Genomic DNA, 23,096 nt, shown 5'->3' with positions numbered 1-23,096 from the left:
ACACACACAGGAGGAATGGTCTAAAGGGAGAAAAGGACACTTGGTATTGTTGATGCCTTCTTCAACAGTAGACACAGCTGGGGTACAGCGTGGATTCGCACTTCAGCAGATGCTAAAAGGGGCTTAAATTTTTATATTAGTCTTTTATGAGGAGAGATTGACTAACACAGGCCTGATTTCTCTCTCAGATTTGGAGATGAATAAGAAGGACCAAGAAGATTTCCTTTTCTAGCACAGGACACAAATGCAGTCACTAGTTTCTGATACCAATCTGAGTAATTATGTCTACTTGCTCTATCTTGAAGGCAAGAGACATTATGAGGTGATTAATATAATCCTTAGAATCTATTTAACCATTAATTTTCCAAAAATTCTGCCTTTTTTTAAATTTTATTTCTGCCACCTTGAGGTTTTGTTCCCTGAACAGACATATAGAAAGAACAGCTCAAGGAAAAGAGTCTCCTGAATATGGGCTCTGGGAAGAGAGTAATGGGAGCAAACCCAAACCCCTTCTAAAGGGTAATGAGGAAAATGATCCTAAACAAAACAAAAAGCAAATATGAACAAAGTGGCAGCAGGCTCTATTTGTTGGCCACTTTCTCTGCACCAGCCATCAGGTGAGAACTACACACTATGTTCTCATTTACGGTTTTCTAAATGCATTCTGTCAGTTTAGCTCCAAAATTGCTTTGGTCCCAACTGGTATGTCTCTTACAGCCCATGTGCTTCATCTCTTTGCTTTGTCCCCAACTCTACAAAACTGCCTCCTCATTAACTTGTTGGAATTTAAACACCTTGGAAACCAGGGCCTTATCTTCACTCCTTCTGATCCTTAGAGGTATGGGAATTAAATTTAGGATTGTTACTCCATCGTAGAAAATTTCTCAACTTTTTATTTCACTCTATACTGTTTAAACCTGGATTATATTTGGCATTGATAAACAACAATAGGTTAAGTGAACATCAACCTGTTGGCTCTAAAACAAATTTTCTTAAGTGAAATTTAAGTGGAATTTTTGAGCACTTAAATAAACTCAATCAGAATTAACAAGGACCAAATAATATTAAAATGAACTCGAAAATTTATAGATTAACAGCAAAAATTTATTTTTGGAAAGGGTAAAGATGGTTCTTTAGTGACATTTAATCCATATTATAATTTGAATTCTGAGAATGATTAAGACTTTGTGATGGTTAATTTTACATGTTAACTCGTCCTGGCTACGATGCCCAGACACTTGGCCAACTTTTATTCTGGGTGTGTCTGTGCTGGTGTTATGGGGTGAGATTTACTTTTGAATCGGGGACTTTTAGTTAAATAGATTCCATTCTGTAATGGAGAGAGACCTCACCTCGTCAACCGAATGCAACTGAATGGGACAAAAAGCCCACCCCTCCCAGACAAGAGGGAACTGTCCAGTGAACTACCTTTGGATTTCATCTACAACATTGATTCTTCCTGGCTCCACAGCACACTGCCTTGGGACTCAAACTAGAACACTTTCCTGGATCTCTAGCTCCTCCCAGCCAACCCTGCCCAATCCTGTGAGCCAATAGCTGACAGGCAAGTGCAGGGAAGAAGCAGAGGCCCTGCAGGGGGTGAGTGTGTGCTACTGGATGCCAGTCCCTGGTCAAAGCGCAGGACAGGCTTCTGAGTTTACAGGCAGGAAGGGATGATTAGTGTTGGTGGAGCCCCAGGAACCCCGCGCTCTGAGGAATTCTGAGCGCTTGGGTCATAATTGACCCCGGCAACGCCAGAGGACGTTCGGGGCAGAGAAGTGGACGGTGATGGACGCGCTTTTCAGAGCTGGTCCCATGGATCACTGAAGTGGCCACGATGTGGTCCTGGTTTGGAGGCCTGGGCTCAGGCTTGGGCCACTTCTTGGGTCAGGTGGGGAGCAGCTTGGCTTTCCTCACCGGCCATAGCTCCAGCTTCGCCGGGGAAATGCTTCCGGGTGACTTAGGAGACCCAGAAGCAGCTTTACATCATTGTTGGAGAAAGGAAATGGAAACTACTGATTCCACACTAAGATGTGAGAATGAAAGACTGAAAGAGTATTGTACTGACCTGGAAGAAAAGCATGAAGCATCAGAGCGACAAATAAACCATCAGTCTGTAAGTTACCAAAACCAACTGCAACAGAAAGAGGTAGAGATCAGCCATCTTAAAGCAGGACAGATTGTACTGCAAGATCAAATGTTCCAACTACAGGCAGCCGCTCAATCAGTACACTCGGGAGCTTGTGGTGTGCCAACAACAACTGCACCGGCTCCGTTCGGTTCCCTGATCAGTAGTCATTTTTCAGCCTTTCGTGATGACGACATGGACTCTAGTGACATAATCTTATCACAACAAGAAACAAACAGATTATCAACTGAAGCTGCAAAACATGAATCTGAAGTTGGCCACTCGAGGCAGATTGCTGAGGCTCAGGGAACACACCATTCTGACTCAAGTGAAATCTGCAAAGTACAAAATACTATCAAGACTCTTCAACCAAACCAAAGTCCAGACATATATGATCATCAGCATGAAATTTCAGTTTGGGAGCAGAGTTCTACTGTGGCAGAAAAGGGAAGAATCCTTCCTCAGAGCTCAGCAGTGGAAGAAGTGTTCAGGCTTCAACAAGCCCTGGCTGATGCGGAGAAGGAAATCGTGAGACTAAATGGTTTAAACCAGGATAACCGTCTGGCTGAAGACCATCTGAAACTTAAAATGCATGTTGAAGCTTTAGAAAAAGAGAAGGCATCATTGAGTCAAGAAAAAGAGGAACTTCAGATGTCACTGTCAAAATTGAGCTGTGACTACCAAGTCATGAAAAACAGAGCTTCAACAGACATGAATTTGAATGTACAATTACTAGACTTAAAACTTCACTTGAAGGCAAAGGAGGAAGAACTGAATCAGACTATCAATGAAAAGAAAATGCTGATAGCTGAGTTAGAAGAACTGGATCATCAGAATCAGGAAGCTACAAAGCACATGATTTTGATACAAGAGGAGCTATCCAAACAACGAAATGAAGGAGACCTTGTCATCAAGAAGTTGGAACAAGATCTAGATGATGAAAAAAAGAGAGTTCATCAACTTGAGGATGATCAAATGAACATATCCCAAGAGTTGCATGTGCAGAAGGAGAAGTTAACTGAGAACGCACAGAGCCTCAGTGATTTGCACTTAACTAAGCAGAAGCTTGAAGGTAAAGTAGAAGATTTAGCAGATCAGCTAAATCAGTCACAAAAAAATAGTTTAAACATCCAGCAGGAAAACCTGGGGCTTAAGGATCACATTAGACAACTTGAAGATGAGCTGTCTGGATTTGAGAGCAAGTATCGAACTTCTCTGAATGAAGACTCTAACAGTCATTGTAAGGATGACATGCTTAAAGAACGAGAAGCTGAAGTTAGCAACTTAAGGCAAAATCTTTCTGAAGAGGAACAGCTCAATGAAAATTTAAAGAAAGTTGCTGTTGAACTCAAAACGGAAAATGAAATGTTGATTTTAGCACGTGACGATGTAAGGCGTAAGTTGGAAGAATCTATTGCTGCTTACAATCAAATCTCTCAAGAAAAAGACACTATCACGGAGACTCTCAAAAGAGACAAAGAAGAGATTGAAGCCAAACTGCACCAGGCAGAAAAAAGACTGTTGGAAGAAGCAAATAATCACAGGCAGACTATTCAGGAACTCTCCAATGCACATAATTTGAATACCTCTGCCTTAAAGCTGAAACACGAATGTGTAGTTCAACTCAGCCAAGAGAAGGACCTTGAAATAGCAGGACTCAAAAAGAATATTGAGCAAATGACTGCTGATGAAAAAGAAACTGATGAAATTTTGGCATCTTATGTAGAAGAAGAGGAGCGATTGATACAAGTCATAAATGAGAAAGAAGTTTTTATTGAAAAACTCGAAGAAAAAAGTTCACAACTACAAAAGGATTTAGATAAGTGTTCTCAGGCCTTAGGAGAAAATGAAACTTTAAGGCAATCCATCGAAAGAAAGGACAAAAGTCTTACCTTCATGAGAGCAGAAAACAACTATCTGCGAGTAGAATTGGAAATACTTAGGGAACAGCACAATCAAGCTGTACCAGTGGCTGAGCCTACAGCTCTTGATGCTGTCACAGAACTAGAATTGGAGGTATCTCAACTGAATATAGTCAAAAATCATCTGGAAGATGAAATTCAAGACCACCTGAATATCATTGAAAACCAAAACCAGCGTAAAATGCAACTACTTCAGTCTTTACAGGAGCAGAAGGAGGAAATGGATGAATTTAAGTACAAATATGAGCAGATGAATGCTGCGCATAGCCAGTTAATTTTAGAAAAAGAGGAGGAAATTAAGAACTTGCAGAAAACTATTGAAGAACTAAAAGCCCAGTTGCCTGGAGAGAAAGGAGATGCTCAAACATTGAATTCTGATATTTTTCAAGAGACCAAAGTAAACATCCTAAGAGAAAAAGAGGTTCAACACTTACGGGACCAAGAATTACGCCTAAACCGGGAGCTAGAAAGGCTACGCAGCCATCTCTTGGAATCAGAAGAGTCTTACACCCAGGAAATTTTGGCTGCAGAAGACAAAGAAAAACAGTCAATAGCTGAATGGAAGAACAAGGCCGAAAAGCTAGAAGGAGAAGTATCATCATTGCAGGAACGTTTGGATGAAGCAAATGCTCTGTTGGATTCTGCTTCCAGACTGAGAGAAGACTTAGATCTCAAGGAAGAACAGATGGAAGAACTGAAAAAACAAAACGAGCTCCGAAAAGAAATGTTGGACCATGCACAACAGAAATTGTCGACTTTGGTCAACAGCGCAGAAGGAAAAGTGGACAAAGTCCTCATGCGAAACCTTTTTATCGGTCATTTCCAGACACCAAAGGACAAACGTCGTGAAGTATTGCAGGTGATGGGGAGCATCCTGGACATTCCGAAGGATGAAATGGAGCAGTTGCTGAATAACGATCATGGTGGTGTCAGTAAGTGGATGAGTTGTTTTGGTTCCACGTTCTGCAGCTGTGCCTCTTGGTAACCTAGCTGGAGTTGGACTTGGTGGACCTGGGCATCCTCTTGTTAAACCCATTGCAGATTTCATGCCCACCTTTACACCACTGCCAGTGTCCCCGGACAATAGTGCCAGAGTTGTACTCCAGGATCTTCTAAATATTTAGCATTTGAAAGAAGCCATAACCCTTTTTTACGTTTTACAGCATGGCCTTTTGAAAAAGTACTCATGTGTTTGTAGACAAAAAGAGAAAGCAAAAAAGCTGGTATATGTAAGTGTATAGCTACTAGGTATTTTATTTTATTTTTTTTAGTTGTTGTTGTTGTTGTTGTGATTTTTTGCTATAGTACTTTTTAAAAAATTTGTTTTGTTTTTTGTAGCACTTTTTGTTTCTAGAATTTTGTTCCAATGTAGCAGATAATCATCACCCGTTATCAATTCTGATGTACTTTTGGGAGCAACTGTACAGAGCAGCCTTCTTGAACCACTAGTTCCAACCTCTTTTTTTTAAAACAATAATAATATTTCTTAAATTTAATGGCATTAAGATAAAAACGATACATGTAATTACAGGAAACAAGAAAAATCCAACCCATAAGAAGGATGTCTCAGATTTAGAGTACATGAAAACCAAACATAATGTTGCAAAAAGTTGAGAATATTTAGTTTATCCAAGATAACATTGTACAACTACCACGCGAAAATTCCAATGGGGAGGACCTAAACATGAAGCTTAGTGGATAAATTCTAAGATGCTTTGAATCCAAATTCTATGACCCCTATCCATTTTGCTTATTTCCATTTCTATACGAAAGTCACTTCACATTAATTCAGTTTTCCAGATGATAAACATGTCCAGAAGGAAGAGTATTTTTATGAGTCAACCCCGAAGTGGGATCACAGGATCCATTGCCAATGGAAAAGTTAATTAGTAAGAATGTATCATTAAATATCTGGACTGCTTATCTACATACTATTGGGGGCTCTACAATAATTCTCATAAACACATTTTATAAAACATTTGATCAAAACAAGTTGGGGAGAGAAATAAGCTAACAACAGTTTTTGGAAGATGAAAAGCTTTAAAATAGGAGTAGTTATAACCTTTTGATAAATTAAGGTAAAAGATGAATCAAAAGTTTCCAGCTTAAGTAGGTGAAATCAGAGAAGAGAAAAAGCAGATTGCATAGCACATACTTCTCTGACACCTGTAGTTTCTAAAACCATTCAGAACATTTTTGTTAAAATTAATTTAAACAAAATTTAATATATTTTTAAATATAAATTACATCATCATTTAATATAAATTAACCTAATTTAAATTAATTTTATTAGTAGTATTATTTAAATTTCTTTTATTAATACTATGGTTTGATTTAAATTTATTTTATCAATTGATATTGTTTATTAACTTATATTAAATTATAGTATGATTTATATTTAAAAACTCATTAAATTTTATTTAAATTAATACAATTTAACAAAGTAAATTTAACATAATATACATTGAGTTATTTAATATTGACTATATAATTTAATATAAACGTCAATAAAGTTAATTTTAATAAAAATGCTCTTAGTTGTTTTGGAAATTACAGGTGGCAGTGAAGTATTAGCTATATTATCTTCTTTTTTCTCCTCTTTGATCTTACCTAACTTAAGCTAGAACCTTTTGGTTTATCTTTTGTTTTACTTTACAAAAATAAAAAAAGGAAGAAAAACACCTAGTACCTACACACACATCAGCTTTTCCTTTCTTATTTCTAAATTTCACCTTAACATTTACATTATTTTACCAAAATTAAGATGCCATCAGTTGTTACTCCTGAGAAGAATACCAAAGTATATATTTTGCTTCGACCTGCCAAATTACTTGGAATCTTATTCCAGTAGACTTCACATGGTTGGGAAAAGCAGAGTTCAGATTTGTCATGAGAGACTTTTATATATTCGGCTCACTCCATTGTGTCTAGGTGAGCCTTTGGGTTTCGATGCCTGGAAACACACTTCTTATATTTCAGAATTGAAGAGCTCTTGGAAACAGCGACCTCACTGCATTCTTGAGAAAAATATGTTATACGGGTACTCAGAAAATTACAAAGATTAATATAGATTCAAGATTTTTTTTAAGACAAGGGGTTTAATGGAGAAAACAGCAAGATAGCCTTAGAAATTTCATACTCCCTGCATTCTTAGGAAAAGCTTCTATATTGTAAAGAATAACACCAAACAGAAAAGTTCCTAAGAAAATATTGTGCTTTCAGTTTCCTTGTCTCATAAATTTTATTAAAGTTTCATTAAAGACCCTGTATTTGCTAGCCTTTTTATTAAATACTTTTTTGAGATATTCTATTAATGTCTATGACTGGATTTTATTTGGTCTCACATTAATGTCGCTCCCTGTGACAAAGGGTACATGGGAGGCAGGCAGGATCAGCCTGTCCTCTCCGAGGCACCAGCTGTCGGAACCAGGCTCTGACAGAGGTAGTGAAGGGCACTAGCGTCTCCTGGACTGAGCGAGAGGGTAAGTATCTGAGTAATATTAATTGTGTATAAATGCCACATTTGTTATGCATTCATCTACTAAGTTGTTTCCACAATTTAGCTAATGTGAATTTTGCTGCTATAAACATTGATGTGGCTGTGTCCCTGTAGTATGCAGTTTTTAAGTCCTTTGGGTATAGACCAAAAAGAGGGATAGCTAGGTCAAATGGTGGTTCTATTCCCAAATTTCCAAGGAATCTCCAAACCGCTCTCCATATTGGCTCCACCAATCTACAGTCCCACCGACAGTGTAGGAGTGTACATTTTTCCTGAAATCCTCACCAACACTTATCGTTGTTGTCTTCATCATAGCTGCCATTTTCAAAAATCGCTGACATTCTAACTGGAGTGAGGTGCAATTAAACCCCTATCTCTCACCATGCACAAAACTCCACTCAAATGAATCAAGGACCTAGGAATAAAACCAGAGAGCTTGCATGTAACAGAAGAAAAAGTAGGCCCTAATTCCAATCATATGGGATTAGTCCCAAAATTCCTTAATAAGACTCCTATAGCACAAGAAGTAAAATCAAGTATCAATAAATGAGATAGATTCAAACTAAAAAAGTTTGGTGAATAGAGATCCTATATCTTGGGAGAAAATTTTTGCCCCATCACACATCAGATAGAGCACTAATCTCTAGGGCATAGAAAGAACTCACAAATCTGAATAACACATACACACACACACACACACACACACACAAACAAATAAATAAATAAAATAAAATAACCTGGGCATCCTCTTTTTAAACCCATCGCAGATTTCATGCCCACCTTCACACCACTGCCAGTGTCCCCGGACAACAGTGCCAGACTTGTAGTCTAGGATCTTCTAAATATTTAGCACTTTAAAGAAGCCATAACCCTTTTTGATCTTTTACAGCATGGCCTTTTGCAAAAGAACTCTGTATTTGTAGACAAAAGGAGAAAGAAAAAAAGCTGATATATATATGTATATAGATACTAGGTTTTTTTTTTTTTTTGCTTCTTGTTGTATTTTTTTTTTTTTTGCTATAGCTCTTTTTAAAAATTTTGTTTTGTTTTTTGTAGCACTTTTTGTTTCTAGAATTTTGTTCCAATGTAGCAGATAATCATCACCCGTTATCAATTCTGATGTACTTTTGGGAGCAACTGTACAGAGCAGCATTAGTGAACCATTAGCTCCAAACTCTTTTTTTTTTTAAATGATTATATTTGTTAAATTTAATGGCATTAAGATAAAAATGATACATTTAAATAACAGGAAAGATGAAAAATCCAAACCACCTGAAGGAGATCTCAGATTTAGAGAAGAAGAAAACCAAATATGATGTTGCAAAATGTTGAGAATATTTAGTTTATCCCAAATAACCTGGTACAAGTACTAAAAGAAAATTCCAGTGCAGAGGGCCTTATCATGAAGCTTAGTGGATAAATTCTAAGACACTTTTAATCCAAATACTATGACCCCTATCCATTTTACTTATTTCCATTTCTTTAGAAAAGTCACCTCACATTAATTCAGTTTTCCAGATGTTAAATATGTCCAGAAGTAAGAGTATTTTTAATATTGTTTAAATTTATTTTATTAATACTATTGTTTGATTTAAATTCATTTTCTTAATTGATTTTTTTAATTAATTTTGATGAAATTTTAGATTGATTTATATTTAAAAGTTCATTAAATTACATTTAAATTAATACAATTTAACAAAGTCAATTTAAATAACATTTAATATACATTAAATCATTTAATATTAACTATATAATATAATAAAAAAAATTAATAAAATTAATTTTAATAAAAATCCTCTTAGTGGTTTTAGAAACTACAGGTGTCTGAGAAACATTAGCAAAAGCAATTCTAAGCAGGAAGTGTGAATCTGGTGGTAGAGCGATACCAGATTTCAAACTGTACTACAGAGCAAGAGTAACCAAAACAGCATGGTACTGGTACCAAAACAGGCGGGTGAACCAATGGTACAGAATAGAGGACACAGAGACCAATCCACAAAATTACAACTTTCTTATATTTGATAAAGGGGCTAAAAGCATGCAATGGAGGAAGGATAGCGTCTTCAACAAATGGTGCTGGGAAAACTGGAAATCCATATACAACAAAATGAAACTGAATCCCTTTCTCTCGCCATGCACAAAAGTTAACACAAAATGGATCAAAGAGCTTGATATCAAATCAGAGACTCTGCATCTGATAGAAGAAAAAGTTGGCTCCGATCCACATATTGTGGTGCCGGGCTCCAAATTCCTTAATAGGACATCCATAGAATAAGAGTTAATAACAAGAATCAACAATTGGGACTGACTTAAACTAAAAAGTTTTTTTTTTTTCTTTCTTTCTTTTTTTTTTTTTTTTTTTTTTCTCAGCAAGAGAAACAATAAGACAGGTAAATAGGGAGCCTACATCCTGGGAACAAATTTTTACTCCTCACACTTCAGATAGAGCCCTAATATCCAGAGTATACAAAGAACTCAAAAAATTAAACCATAAGATAACAAATAACCCAATCAACAAATGGGCCAAGGACCTGAACAGACACTTCTCAGAGGAGGACATATAATCAATCAACAAGTACATGAATAAATGCTCACCATCTCTAGCAGTCAGAGAAATGCAAATCAAAACCACCCTAAGATATCACCTCACTCCAGTAAGATTGGCATCCATTATGAAGTCAAACAACAATAAGAACTGGCGAGGATGTGGGGAAAAGGGTACACTTGTACATTGCTCGTGGGACTGCAAATTGGTGCGGTCAATTTGGAAAGCAATATGGAGATTCCTGGGAAAGCTGGGAATGGAACCACCATTTGACCCAGCTATAGCCCTTCTCGGAATATTCCCTGAAGACCTTAAAAGAGCGTACTATAGGGATACTGCCACATCAGTGTGCACAGCAGCACAATTCACAATAGCTAGACTGTGGAACCCACCTAGATGCCATTTAGTAGACGATGGATAAAAAAAAAAATGTGACATTTACACACAATGGAGTATTACGCAGCACTAAGAAATGACAAAATCATGGAATTTGCAGGGAAATGGATGGCATTAGAGCAGATTATGCTAAGTGAATCTAGCCAATCCCTAAAAAACAAATGCTAAATGTCTTCTTTGATATAAGGAGAGCAACTAAGAACAGAGCAGGGAGGAAGAGCATGAGGAAAAGATTAACATGAAAGAGAGACACGTGGTGGGAGGGAAAGGGAGAGAGAAGGGAAATCGCATGGAAATGGAAGGAGACCCTCATTGTTACACAAAATTAAATATAAGAGGATGTGAGGGAAAAGGGGGAAAAAAAAAAACAAGGGAGAGAATTGAATTACAGCAGACGGGGTAGAGAGAGAAGATGGGAGGGGAGGGAGAGGAGATAGTAGGCGATAGGAAAGGTACCAGAATACAACAGTCACTAATATGGCATTATGTAGAAACGTGGATGTGTAACCGATGTGATTCTGCAATCTGTATTTGGGGTAAAAATGGGAGTTTATACCCCACTTGAATCAAATGTATGAAAGATGATATGTCAAGAGCTTTGTAATGTTTTGAATAACCAATAAAAAAACATTTTCCCATTTCAAAAAATGACATTGGTGATTTATTGTGATCATTTTATACACAGCAGAACTACATTTAATTCTTTGTCCTACTTATAAAAGTCACTAGATGAGAAAGCATCTACTTTCACAGTTTGTATATAGCATTTATGGACTATCTTAAATTCGTTTTAAAAAATATTTATTATTTAGCCTTTAGTGGACACAGCATCTTTATTTTATTTATTTTTTTATGTAGTGCTGAGGATCAAACCCCATGCCTCACGCATGCTAGGTGAACGAGCTGCTACTTGAGCCATATCCCCAACACTCTCTTAAATTCTTATTTTCACCTTGCTTCTTTGTGATAATGAGAATTCAAATTTATGGGTAATATATCGTTCACTGAACAACTTCTCAGTCCAAATCAATCCTTCTACTATTGTATTGTCACTGGAGTGTTATGTTAATCTTCCTACAAATGTGTGGGGAACATTTCATTGATTATGCCAATTCTTAAAAATACAAATGTGCCGAGCCCTAATATCCAGAGTATACAAAGAACTCAAAAATTAAACATTAAGAAAACAAATAACCCAATCAACAAATGGGCCAAGGACCTGAACAGACACTTCTCAGAGAAGGATATATAATTAATCAAAAAATACACGGAAAAAATGCTCACCATCTCTAGCAATCAGAGAAATGCAAATTAAAACCACTCTAAGATACCATATCAGTCCAGTAAGAATGGCAGCCACTAGGAAGTCAAACAACAACAAGTGCTGGCAAGGATGTGGGGGAAAAGGTACACTTGTACATTGCCGGTGGGACTGCAAATTGGTGCAGCCAATTTGGAAAGCATTATGGAGATTCCTTGGAAAGCTGGGAATGGAACCACCATCCGACCCAGCTATTCCCCTTCTCGGACTATTCCCAGAGACCTAAAAAGAGCACACTATAGGGATACAGCTACATCAATGTTCATAGCAGCACAATTCACAATAGCTAGAACGTGGAACCAACCTAGATGCCAGTCAATAGATGAATGGATAAAAAAATGTGGCATTTGTACACAATGGAATATTACTCAGCACTAAAAAATAACAAAATCATGGCATTTGCAGGGAAATGGATGGCATGAGAGCAGATTATGCTAAGTGAAGTTAGCCAATCCCTAGAAAAGAAATGCTGAATGTCTTCTTTCATATAAGGAGGGGGGACTCAAAACAGAGCAGGCTGGAAGAGCATGAAAAGAAGATTACCATTTAGAAGGGACAAGAGGTGGGAGGGAATGGGAGAGAGAAGGGGAATTTCATGGAAATGGAAGGATACCCTCACTGTTATACAAAATTACATATAAGAGGATGTGAGGGGAAAGGGGAAAAAAGGAGAGAAATGAATTACAGTAGACGGCGTAGAGAGAGATTGTGGGAGGGGAGGGGAGGGGACAGAAGGGGGGATAGGGAGGGAATAGGAAAGGCAGCAGAATATAACAGACACTAGTATGGCAGTGTGTATAAACTCGGATGTATAACCAATGTGATCCTGCAAACTGTACACGTGGTAAAAATAAGAATTCATACCCCACTTGAATCAAATGTATGAAATATGATATGTCAAGATCATTGTAATGTTTTGAGCAACCAATAAAAATTTAAAAAAAGAAACAAGAAGAGACAAGGCCCATATTAAAGAGATTTAAAAATTCTACTGAAATCTATAAGAAAATGTTTGAATGAATTATGAGGTATTAAAAAAAAGTACAAACTTAATATCTTGCATAGAATTTATCACCCTATGTTTATAGACTCAAAAAGCTTTCATTATTTTAATCTTCAACTGTGTTTTAACAAAGCCCCATTATTAAGGGCTCTCTACTTCTGGCTTATTCTTTCTTACTTAGTCTTTTCCCCCATATGAGATCCTCACCACCACAGTCATCAATGGCTGACCTTGCATTATAATTCAAGGATCACTCTATGTAACATCTTCTCCATTGATTGACTGTATTCAATTGCACTTCATAGCAGGAAATGTATATAACACAGCTTCATGTTGTTCACAATATCTACCACAATACCTTGTACTTTGGGGGCACTGAATACATGTATAAGGATATACTTATGATTATTGGATGCTTTTTGTCACATGTGTTCGCGAATGAGCCAGGGTTTTCCCTCCATATCCCCCATAGTTTCCAGGAATATTCCAAACATATTTACAAGAAGAGAAATGCTTTTATTTGGATGGTCAGTTTTGAATACAGTAGGTAGGTATCTCTCTCAGATTGAAATATAAAATGACAAACAGCTGTGGTCAGAGTGAACCACGCTAGAAGACTGAATCTGAGTGATCAGAAATGCCTTTCAGCAGTAGGAGCAACAACCACTGGAACCAGATTCAAGCCAAATGTGATAGGTCTTACACTGAAAAAGGATCATTATTTGTGATTTAAAACAATAAACAAACACAGAACACCTAAAGAGAAGGAGGCACCCTGCTATAATTTGGATCTGGAATGTTGCCCAAAGGTCATGTGTTGAAAGCTTGGACCCCAATGTAACAGCATTCAGAACGGACTCTACAGAAAGGTGAATTGAATCCTGGGCTCTAACCTCATCTGTGGATCAATCCACTGATGGGTTCACGATTGGACAGGACTATTGGGAGTTGGTAAAAACTGTGGGCGGTAGGGCCTAGTTGGAGGGTAGGTCATTGGAGTTGATTCCCTGGAAGGGTACATCATATTCCTCAGTCCTTTCTTCCCCTCACCTGATCTCCATGATCTCCATGAGTTGATCCCCTGATCTCCATGAGTTGAGCAGCTCTGTTTTGAAGCCAGGCTCTCTGCCATGGTAATCTGCCTCACTTCAGGCCACAGCAATGGAGCCTGAAATTGAACCAAAATAAATATTTACTCATTTAATTTTCTCAGGTATGTTGTCAAAGTGATGAAAAAGTCTTCTAACACACACACACACACACACACACACACACACACACACACACAGGAGGAATGGTCTAAAGGGAGAAAAGGACACTTGGTATTGTTGATGCCTTCTTCAACAGTAGACACAGCTGGGGTACAGCGTGGATTCGCACTTCAGCAGATGCTAAAAGGGGCTTAAATTTTTATATTAGTCTTTTATGAGGAGAGATTGACTAACACAGGCCTGATTTCTCTCTCAGATTTGGAGATGAATAAGAAGGACCAAGAAGATTTCCTTTTCTAGCACAGGACACAAATGCAGTCACTAGTTTCTGATACCAATCTGAGTAATTATGTCTACTTGCTCTATCTTGAAGGCAAGAGACATTATGAGGTGATTAATATAATCCTTAGAATCTATTTAACCATTAATTTTCCAAAAATTCTGCCTTTTTTTAAATTTTATTTCTGCCACCTTGAGGTTTTGTTCCCTGAACAGACATATAGAAAGAACAGCTCAAGGAAAAGAGTCTCCTGAATATGGGCTCTGGGAAGAGAGTAATGGGAGCAAACCCAAACCCCTTCTAAAGGGTAATGAGGAAAATGATCCTAAACAAAACAAAAAGCAAATATGAACAAAGTGGCAGCAGGCTCTATTTGTTGGCCACTTTCTCTGCACCAGCCATCAGGTGAGAACTACACACTATGTTCTCATTTACGGTTTTCTAAATGCATTCTGTCAGTTTAGCTCCAAAATTGCTTTGGTCCCAACTGGTATGTCTCTTACAGCCCATGTGCTTCATCTCTTTGCTTTGTCCCCAACTCTACAAAACTGCCTCCTCATTAACTTGTTGGAATTTAAACACCTTGGAAACCAGGGCCTTATCTTCACTCCTTCTGATCCTTAGAGGTATGGGAATTAAATTTAGGATTGTTACTCCATCGTAGAAAATTTCTCAACTTTTTATTTCACTCTGTACTGTTTAAACCTGGATTATATTTGGCATTGATAAACAACAATAGGTTAAGTGAACATCAACCTGTTGGCTCTAAAACAAATTTTCTTAAGTGAAATTTAAGTGGAATTTTTGAGCACTTAAATAAACTCAATCAGAATTAACAAGGACCAAATAATATTAAAATGAACTCGAAAATTTATAGATTAACAGCAAAAATTTATTTTTGGAAAGGGTAAGATGGTTCTTTAGTGACATTTAATCCATATTATAATTTGAATTCTGAGAATGATTAAGACTTTGTGATGGTTAATTTTACATGTTAACTCGTCCTGGCTACGATGCCCAGACACTTGGCCAACTTTTATTCTGGGTGTGTCTGTGCTGGTGTTATGGGGTGAGATTTACTTTTGAATCGGGGACTTTTAGTTAAATAGATTCCATTCTGTAATGGAGAGAGACCTCACCTCGTCAACCGAATGCAACTGAATGGGACAAAAAGCCCACCTCTCCCAGACAAGAGGGAACTGTCCAGTGAACTACCTTTGGATTTCATCTACAACATTGATTCTTCCTGGCTCCACAGCACACTGCCTTGGGACTCAAACTAGAACACTTTCCTGGATCTCTAGCTCCTCCCAGCCAACCCTGCCCAATCCTGTGAGCCAATAGCTGACAGGCAAGTGCAGGGAAGAAGCAGAGGCCCTGCAGGGGGTGAGTGTGTGCTACTGGATGCCAGTCCCTGGTCAAAGCGCAGGACAGGCTTCTGAGTTTACAGGCAGGAAGGGATGATTAGTGTTGGTGGAGCCCCAGGAACCCCGCGCTCTGAGGAATTCTGAGCGCTTGGGTCATAATTGACCCCGGCAACGCCAGAGGACGTTCGGGGCAGAGAAGTGGACGGTGATGGACGCGCTTTTCAGAGCTGGTCCCATGGATCACTGAAGTGGCCACGATGTGGTCCTGGTTTGGAGGCCTGGGCTCAGGCTTGGGCCACTTCTTGGGTCAGGTGGGGAGCAGCTTGGCTTTCCTCACCGGCCATAGCTCCAGCTTCGCCGGGGAAATGCTTCCGGGTGACTTAGGAGACCCAGAAGCAGCTTTACATCATTGTTGGAGAAAGGAAATGGAAACTACTGATTCCACACTAAGATGTGAGAATGAAAGACTGAAAGAGTATTGTACTGACCTGGAAGAAAAGCATGAAGCATCAGAGCGACAAATAAACCATCAGTCTGTAAGTTACCAAAACCAACTGCAACAGAAAGAGGTAGAGATCAGCCATCTTAAAGCAGGACAGATTGTACTGCAAGATCAAATGTTCCAACTACAGGCAGCCGCTCAATCAGTACACTCGGGAGCTTGTGGTGTGCCAACAACAACTGCACCGGCTCCGTTCGGTTCCCTGATCAGTAGTCATTTTTCAGCCTTTCGTGATGACGACATGGACTCTAGTGACATAATCTTATCACAACAAGAAACAAACAGATTATCAACTGAAGCTGCAAAACATGAATCTGAAGTTGGCCACTCGAGGCAGATTGCTGAGGCTCAGGGAACACACCATTCTGACTCAAGTGAAATCTGCAAAGTACAAAATACTATCAAGACTCTTCAACCAAACCAAAGTCCAGACATATATGATCATCAGCATGAAATTTCAGTTTGGAAGCAGAGTTCTACTGTGGCAGAAAAGGGAAGAATCCTTCCTCAGAGCTCAGCAGTGGAAGAAGTGTTCAGGCTTCAACAAGCCCTGGCTGATGCGGAGAAGGAAATCGTGAGACTAAATGGTTTAAACCAGGATAACCGTCTGGCTGAAGACCATCTGAAACTTAAAATGCATGTTGAAGCTTTAGAAAAAGAGAAGGCATCATTGAGTCAAGAAAAAGAGGAACTTCAGATGTCACTGTCAAAATTGAGCTGTGACTACCAAGTCATGAAAAACAGAGCTTCAACAGACATGAATTTGAATGTACAATTACTAGACTTAAAACTTCACTTGAAGGCAAAGGAGGAAGAACTGAATCAGACTATCAATGAAAAGAAAATGCTGATAGCTGAGTTAGAAGAACTGGATCATCAGAATCAGGAAGCTACAAAGCACATGATTTTGATACAAGAGGAGCTATCCAAACAACGAAATGAAGGAGACCTTGTCATCAAGAAGTTGGAACAAGATCTAGATGATGAAAAAAAGAGAGTTCATCAACTTGAGGATGATCAAATGAACATATCCCAAGAGTTGCATGTGCAGAAGGAGAAGTTAACTGAGAACGCACAGAGCCTCAGTGATTTGCACTTAACTAAGCAGAAGCTTGAAGGTAAAGTAGAAGATTTAGCAGATCAGCTAAATCAGTCACAAAAAAATAGTTTAAACATCCAGCAGGAAAACCTGGGGCTTAAGGATCACATTAGACAACTTGAAGATGAGCTGTCTGGATTTAAGAGCAAGTATCGAACTTCTCTGAATGAAGACTCTAACAGTCATTGTAAGGATGACATGCTTAAAGAACGAGAAGCTGAAGTTAGCAACTTAAGGCAAAATCTTTCTGAAGAGGAACAGCTCAATGAAAATTTAAAGAAAGTTGCTGTTGAACTCAAAACGGAAAATGAAATGTTGATTTTAGCACGTGACGATGTAAGGCGTAAGTTGGAAGAATCTATTGCTGCTTACAATCAAATCTCTCAAGAAAAAGACACTATCACAGAGACTCTCAAAAGAGACAAAGAAGAGATTGAAGCCAAACTGCACCAGGCAGAAAAAAGACTGTTGGAAGAAGCAAATAATCACAGGCAGACTATTCAGGAACTCTCCAATGCACATAATTTGAATACCTCTGCCTTAAAGCTGAAACACGAATGTGTAGTTCAACTCAGCCAAGAGAAGGACCTTGAAATAGCAGGACTCAAAAAGAATATTGAGCAAATGACTGCTGATGAAAAAGAAACTGATGAAATTTTGGCATCTTATGTAGAAGAAGAGGAGCGATTGATACAAGTCAGAAATGAGAAAGAAGTTTTTATTGAAAAACTCGAAGAAAAAAGTTCACAACTACAAAAGGATTTAGATAAGTGTTCTCAGGCCTTAGGAGAAAATGAAACTTTAAGGCAATCCATCGAAAGAAAGGACAAAAGTCTTACCTTCATGAGAGCAGAAAACAACTATCTGCGAGTAGAATTGGAAATACTTAGGGAACAGCACAATCAAGCTGTACCAGTGGCTGAGCCTACAGCTCTTGATACTGTCACAGAACTAGAATTGGAGGTATCTCAACTGAATATAGTCAAAAATCATCTGGAAGATGAAATTCAAGACCACCTGAATATCATTGAAAACCAAAACCAGCGTAAAATGCAACTACTTCAGTCTTTACAGGAGCAGAAGGAGGAAATGGATGAATTTAAGTACAAATATGAGCAGATGAATGCTGCGCATAGCCAGTTAATTTTAGAAAAAGAGGAGGAAATTAAGAACTTGCAGAAAACTATTGAAGAACTAAAAGCCCAGTTGCCTGGAGAGAAAGGAGATGCTCAAACATTGAATTCTGATATTTTTCAAGAGACCAAAGTAAACATCCTAAGAGAAAAAGAGGTTCAACACTTACGGGACCAAGAATTACGCCTAAACCGGGAGCTAGAAAGGCTACGCAGCCATCTCTTGGAATCAGAAGAGTCTTACACCCAGGAAATTTTGGCTGCAGAAGACAAAGAAAAACAGTCAATAGCTGAATGGAAGAACAAGGCCGAAAAGCTAGAAGGAGAAGTATCATCATTGCAGGAACGTTTGGATGAAGCAAATGCTCTGTTGGATTCTGCTTCCAGACTGAGAGAAGACTTAGATCTCAAGGAAGAACAGATGGAAGAACTGAAAAAACAAAACGAGCTCCGAAAAGAAATGTTGGACCATGCACAACAGAAATTGTCAACTTTGGTCAACAGCGCAGAAGGAAAAGTGGACAAAGTCCTCATGCGAAACCTTTTTATCGGTCATTTCCAGACACCAAAGGACAAACGTCGTGAAGTATTGCAGGTGATGGGGAGCATCCTGGACATTCCGAAGGACGAAATGGAGCAGTTGCTGAATAACGATCATGGTGGTGTCAGTAAGTGGATGAGTTGTTTTGGTTCCACGTTCTGCAGCTGTGCCTCTTGGTAACCTAGCTGGAGTTGGACTTGGTGGACCTGGGCATCCTCTTGTTAAACCCATTGCAGATTTCATGCCCACCTTTACACCACTGCCAGTGTCCCCGGACAATAGTGCCAGAGTTGTACTCCAGGATCTTCTAAATATTTAGCATTTGAAAGAAGCCATAACCCTTTTTTACGTTTTACAGCATGGCCTTTTGAAAAAGTACTCATGTGTTTGTAGACAAAAAGAGAAAGCAAAAAAGCTGGTATATGTAAGTGTATAGCTACTAGGTATTTTATTTTATTTTTTTTAGTTGTTGTTGTTGTTGTTGTGATTTTTTGCTATAGTACTTTTTAAAAAATTTGTTTTGTTTTTTGTAGCACTTTTTGTTTCTAGAATTTTGTTCCAATGTAGCAGATAATCATCACCCGTTATCAATTCTGATGTACTTTTGGGAGCAACTGTACAGAGCAGCCTTCTTGAACCACTAGTTCCAACCTCTTTTTTTTAAAACAATAATAATATTTCTTAAATTTAATGGCATTAAGATAAAAACGATACATGTAATTACAGGAAACAAGAAAAATCCAACCCATAAGAAGGATGTCTCAGATTTAGAGTACATGAAAACCAAACATAATGTTGCAAAAAGTTGAGAATATTTAGTTTATCCAAGATAACATTGTACAACTACCACGCGAAAATTCCAATGGGGAGGACCTAAACATGAAGCTTAGTGGATAAATTCTAAGATGCTTTGAATCCAAATTCTATGACCCCTATCCATTTTGCTTATTTCCATTTCTATACGAAAGTCACTTCACATTAATTCAGTTTTCCAGATGATAAACATGTCCAGAAGGAAGAGTATTTTTATGAGTCAACCCCGAAGTGGGATCACAGGATCCATTGCCAATGGAAAAGTTAATTAGTAAGAATGTATCATTAAATATCTGGACTGCTTATCTACATACTATTGGGGGCTCTACAATAATTCTCATAAACACATTTTATAAAACATTTGATCAAAACAAGTTGGGGAGAGAAATAAGCTAACAACAGTTTTTGGAAGATGAAAAGCTTTAAAATAGGAGTAGTTATAACCTTTTGATAAATTAAGGTAAAAGATGAATCAAAAGTTTCCAGCTTAAGTAGGTGAAATCAGAGAAGAGAAAAAGCAGATTGCATAGCACATACTTCTCTGACACCTGTAGTTTCTAAAACCATTCAGAACATTTTTGTTAAAATTAATTTAAACAAAATTTAATATATTTTTAAATATAAATTACATCATCATTTAATATAAATTAACCTAATTTAAATTAATTTTATTAGTAGTATTATTTAAATTTCTTTTATTAATACTATGGTTTGATTTAAATTTATTTTATCAATTGATATTGTTTATTAACTTATATTAAATTATAGTATGATTTATATTTAAAAACTCATTAAATTTTATTTAAATTAATACAATTTAACAAAGTAAATTTAACATAATATACATTGAGTTATTTAATATTGACTATATAATTTAATATAAACGTCAATAAAGTTAATTTTAATAAAAATGCTCTTAGTTGTTTTGGAAATTACAGGTGGCAGTGAAGTATTAGCTATATTATCTTCTTTTTTCTCCTCTTTGATCTTACCTAACTTAAGCTAGAACCTTTTGGTTTATCTTTTGTTTTACTTTACAAAAATAAAAAAAGGAAGAAAAACACCTAGTACCTACACACACATCAGCTTTTCCTTTCTTATTTCTAAATTTCACCTTAACATTTACATTATTTTACCAAAATTAAGATGCCATCAGTTGTTACTCCTGAGAAGAATACCAAAGTATATATTTTGCTTCGACCTGCCAAATTACTTGGAATCTTATTCCAGTAGACTTCACATGGTTGGGAAAAGCAGAGTTCAGATTTGTCATGAGAGACTTTTATATATTCGGCTCACTCCATTGTGTCTAGGTGAGCCTTTGGGTTTCGATGCCTGGAAACACACTTCTTATATTTCAGAATTGAAGAGCTCTTGGAAACAGCGACCTCACTGCATTCTTGAGAAAAATATGTTATACGGGTACTCAGAAAATTACAAAGATTAATATAGATTCAAGATTTTTTTTAAGACAAGGGGTTTAATGGAGAAAACAGCAAGATAGCCTTAGAAATTTCATACTCCCTGCATTCTTAGGAAAAGCTTCTATATTGTAAAGAATAACACCAAACAGAAAAGTTCCTAAGAAAATATTGTGCTTTCAGTTTCCTTGTCTCATAAATTTTATTAAAGTTTCATTAAAGACCCTGTATTTGCTAGCCTTTTTATTAAATACTTTTTTGAGATATTCTATTAATGTCTATGACTGGATTTTATTTGGTCTCACATTAATGTCGCTCCCTGTGACAAAGGGTACATGGGAGGCAGGCAGGATCAGCCTGTCCTCTCCGAGGCACCAGCTGTCGGAACCAGGCTCTGACAGAGGTAGTGAAGGGCACTAGCGTCTCCTGGACTGAGCGAGAGGGTAAGTATCTGAGTAATATTAATTGTGTATAAATGCCACATTTGTTATGCATTCATCTACTAAGTTGTTTCCACAATTTAGCTAATGTGAATTTTGCTGCTATAAACATTGATGTGGCTGTGTCCCTGTAGTATGCAGTTTTTAAGTCCTTTGGGTATAGACCAAAAAGAGGGATAGCTAGGTCAAATGGTGGTTCTATTCCCAAATTTCCAAGGAATCTCCAAACCGCTCTCCATATTGGCTCCACCAATCTACAGTCCCACCGACAGTGTAGGAGTGTACATTTTTCCTGAAATCCTCACCAACACTTATCGTTGTTGTCTTCATCATAGCTGCCATTTTCAAAAATCGCTGACATTCTAACTGGAGTGAGGTGCAATTAAACCCCTATCTCTCACCATGCACAAAACTCCACTCAAATGAATCAAGGACCTAGGAATAAAACCAGAGAGCTTGCATGTAACAGAAGAAAAAGTAGGCCCTAATTCCAATCATATGGGATTAGTCCCAAAATTCCTTAATAAGACTCCTATAGCACAAGAAGTAAAATCAAGTATCAATAAATGAGATAGATTCAAACTAAAAAAGTTTGGTGAATAGAGATCCTATATCTTGGGAGAAAATTTTTGCCCCATCACACATCAGATAGAGCACTAATCTCTAGGGCATAGAAAGAACTCACAAATCTGAATAACACATACACACACACACACACACACACACACAAACAAATAAATAAATAAAATAAAATAACCTGGGCATCCTCTTTTTAAACCCATCGCAGATTTCATGCCCACCTTCACACCACTGCCAGTGTCCCCGGACAACAGTGCCAGACTTGTAGTCTAGGATCTTCTAAATATTTAGCACTTTAAAGAAGCCATAACCCTTTTTGATCTTTTACAGCATGGCCTTTTGCAAAAGAACTCTGTATTTGTAGACAAAAGGAGAAAGAAAAAAAGCTGATATATATATGTATATAGATACTAGGTTTTTTTTTTTTTTTGCTTCTTGTTGTATTTTTTTTTTTTTTTTGCTATAGCTCTTTTTAAAAATTTTGTTTTGTTTTTTGTAGCACTTTTTGTTTCTAGAATTTTGTTCCAATGTAGCAGATAATCATCACCCGTTATCAATTCTGATGTACTTTTGGGAGCAACTGTACAGAGCAGCATTAGTGAACCATTAGCTCCAAACTCTTTTTTTTTTTAAATGATTATATTTGTTAAATTTAATGGCATTAAGATAAAAATGATACATTTAAATAACAGGAAAGATGAAAAATCCAAACCACCTGAAGGAGATCTCAGATTTAGAGAAGAAGAAAACCAAATATGATGTTGCAAAATGTTGAGAATATTTAGTTTATCCCAAATAACCTGGTACAAGTACTAAAAGAAAATTCCAGTGCAGAGGGCCTTATCATGAAGCTTAGTGGATAAATTCTAAGACACTTTTAATCCAAATACTATGAC

General features: G+C 37.4%; 1 protein-coding gene and 1 pseudogene across 2 annotated transcripts in view; one reads left to right on the top strand and one right to left on the bottom strand.

Annotated features, from left to right (window-relative positions):
• Window positions 1-23,096, bottom strand: part of LOC308649998 — a 125,949-nt pseudogene that overhangs the window by 33,465 nt on the left and 69,388 nt on the right. The window contains exons 33-35 of the transcript in view: window positions 18,577-18,666; window positions 13,865-13,982; window positions 4,485-4,574 (exon numbers count right to left, since the gene is read on the bottom strand). The product of the transcript in view is annotated as an uncharacterized misc_RNA (transcript). The remainder of the gene's footprint in view (window positions 1-4,484; window positions 4,575-13,864; window positions 13,983-18,576; window positions 18,667-23,096) is intronic.
• LOC308649481 (thyroid receptor-interacting protein 11-like) lies at window positions 1,795-18,597 on the top strand (the record flags this gene model as incomplete). The annotated part of the gene is made up of 5 exons (XM_081295018.1): window positions 1,795-2,482; window positions 2,924-3,417; window positions 4,819-4,978; window positions 16,647-18,539; window positions 18,586-18,597. Exons 1-5 carry the CDS (start codon window positions 1,838-1,840, stop codon window positions 18,595-18,597), a joined length of 3,204 nt encoding a protein of 1,067 aa, XP_081151144.1. The 5' UTR covers window positions 1,795-1,837.

The sequence above is a fragment of the Spermophilus citellus genome, assembly GCF_964194105.1.
Source record: "Spermophilus citellus genome assembly, chromosome: 5".
Lineage (NCBI taxonomy): Eukaryota > Metazoa > Chordata > Mammalia > Rodentia > Sciuridae > Spermophilus > Spermophilus citellus.
The sequence above is the reverse complement of the archived record's forward strand: the minus strand, read 5'-3'. Positions and strand labels throughout refer to the sequence as shown.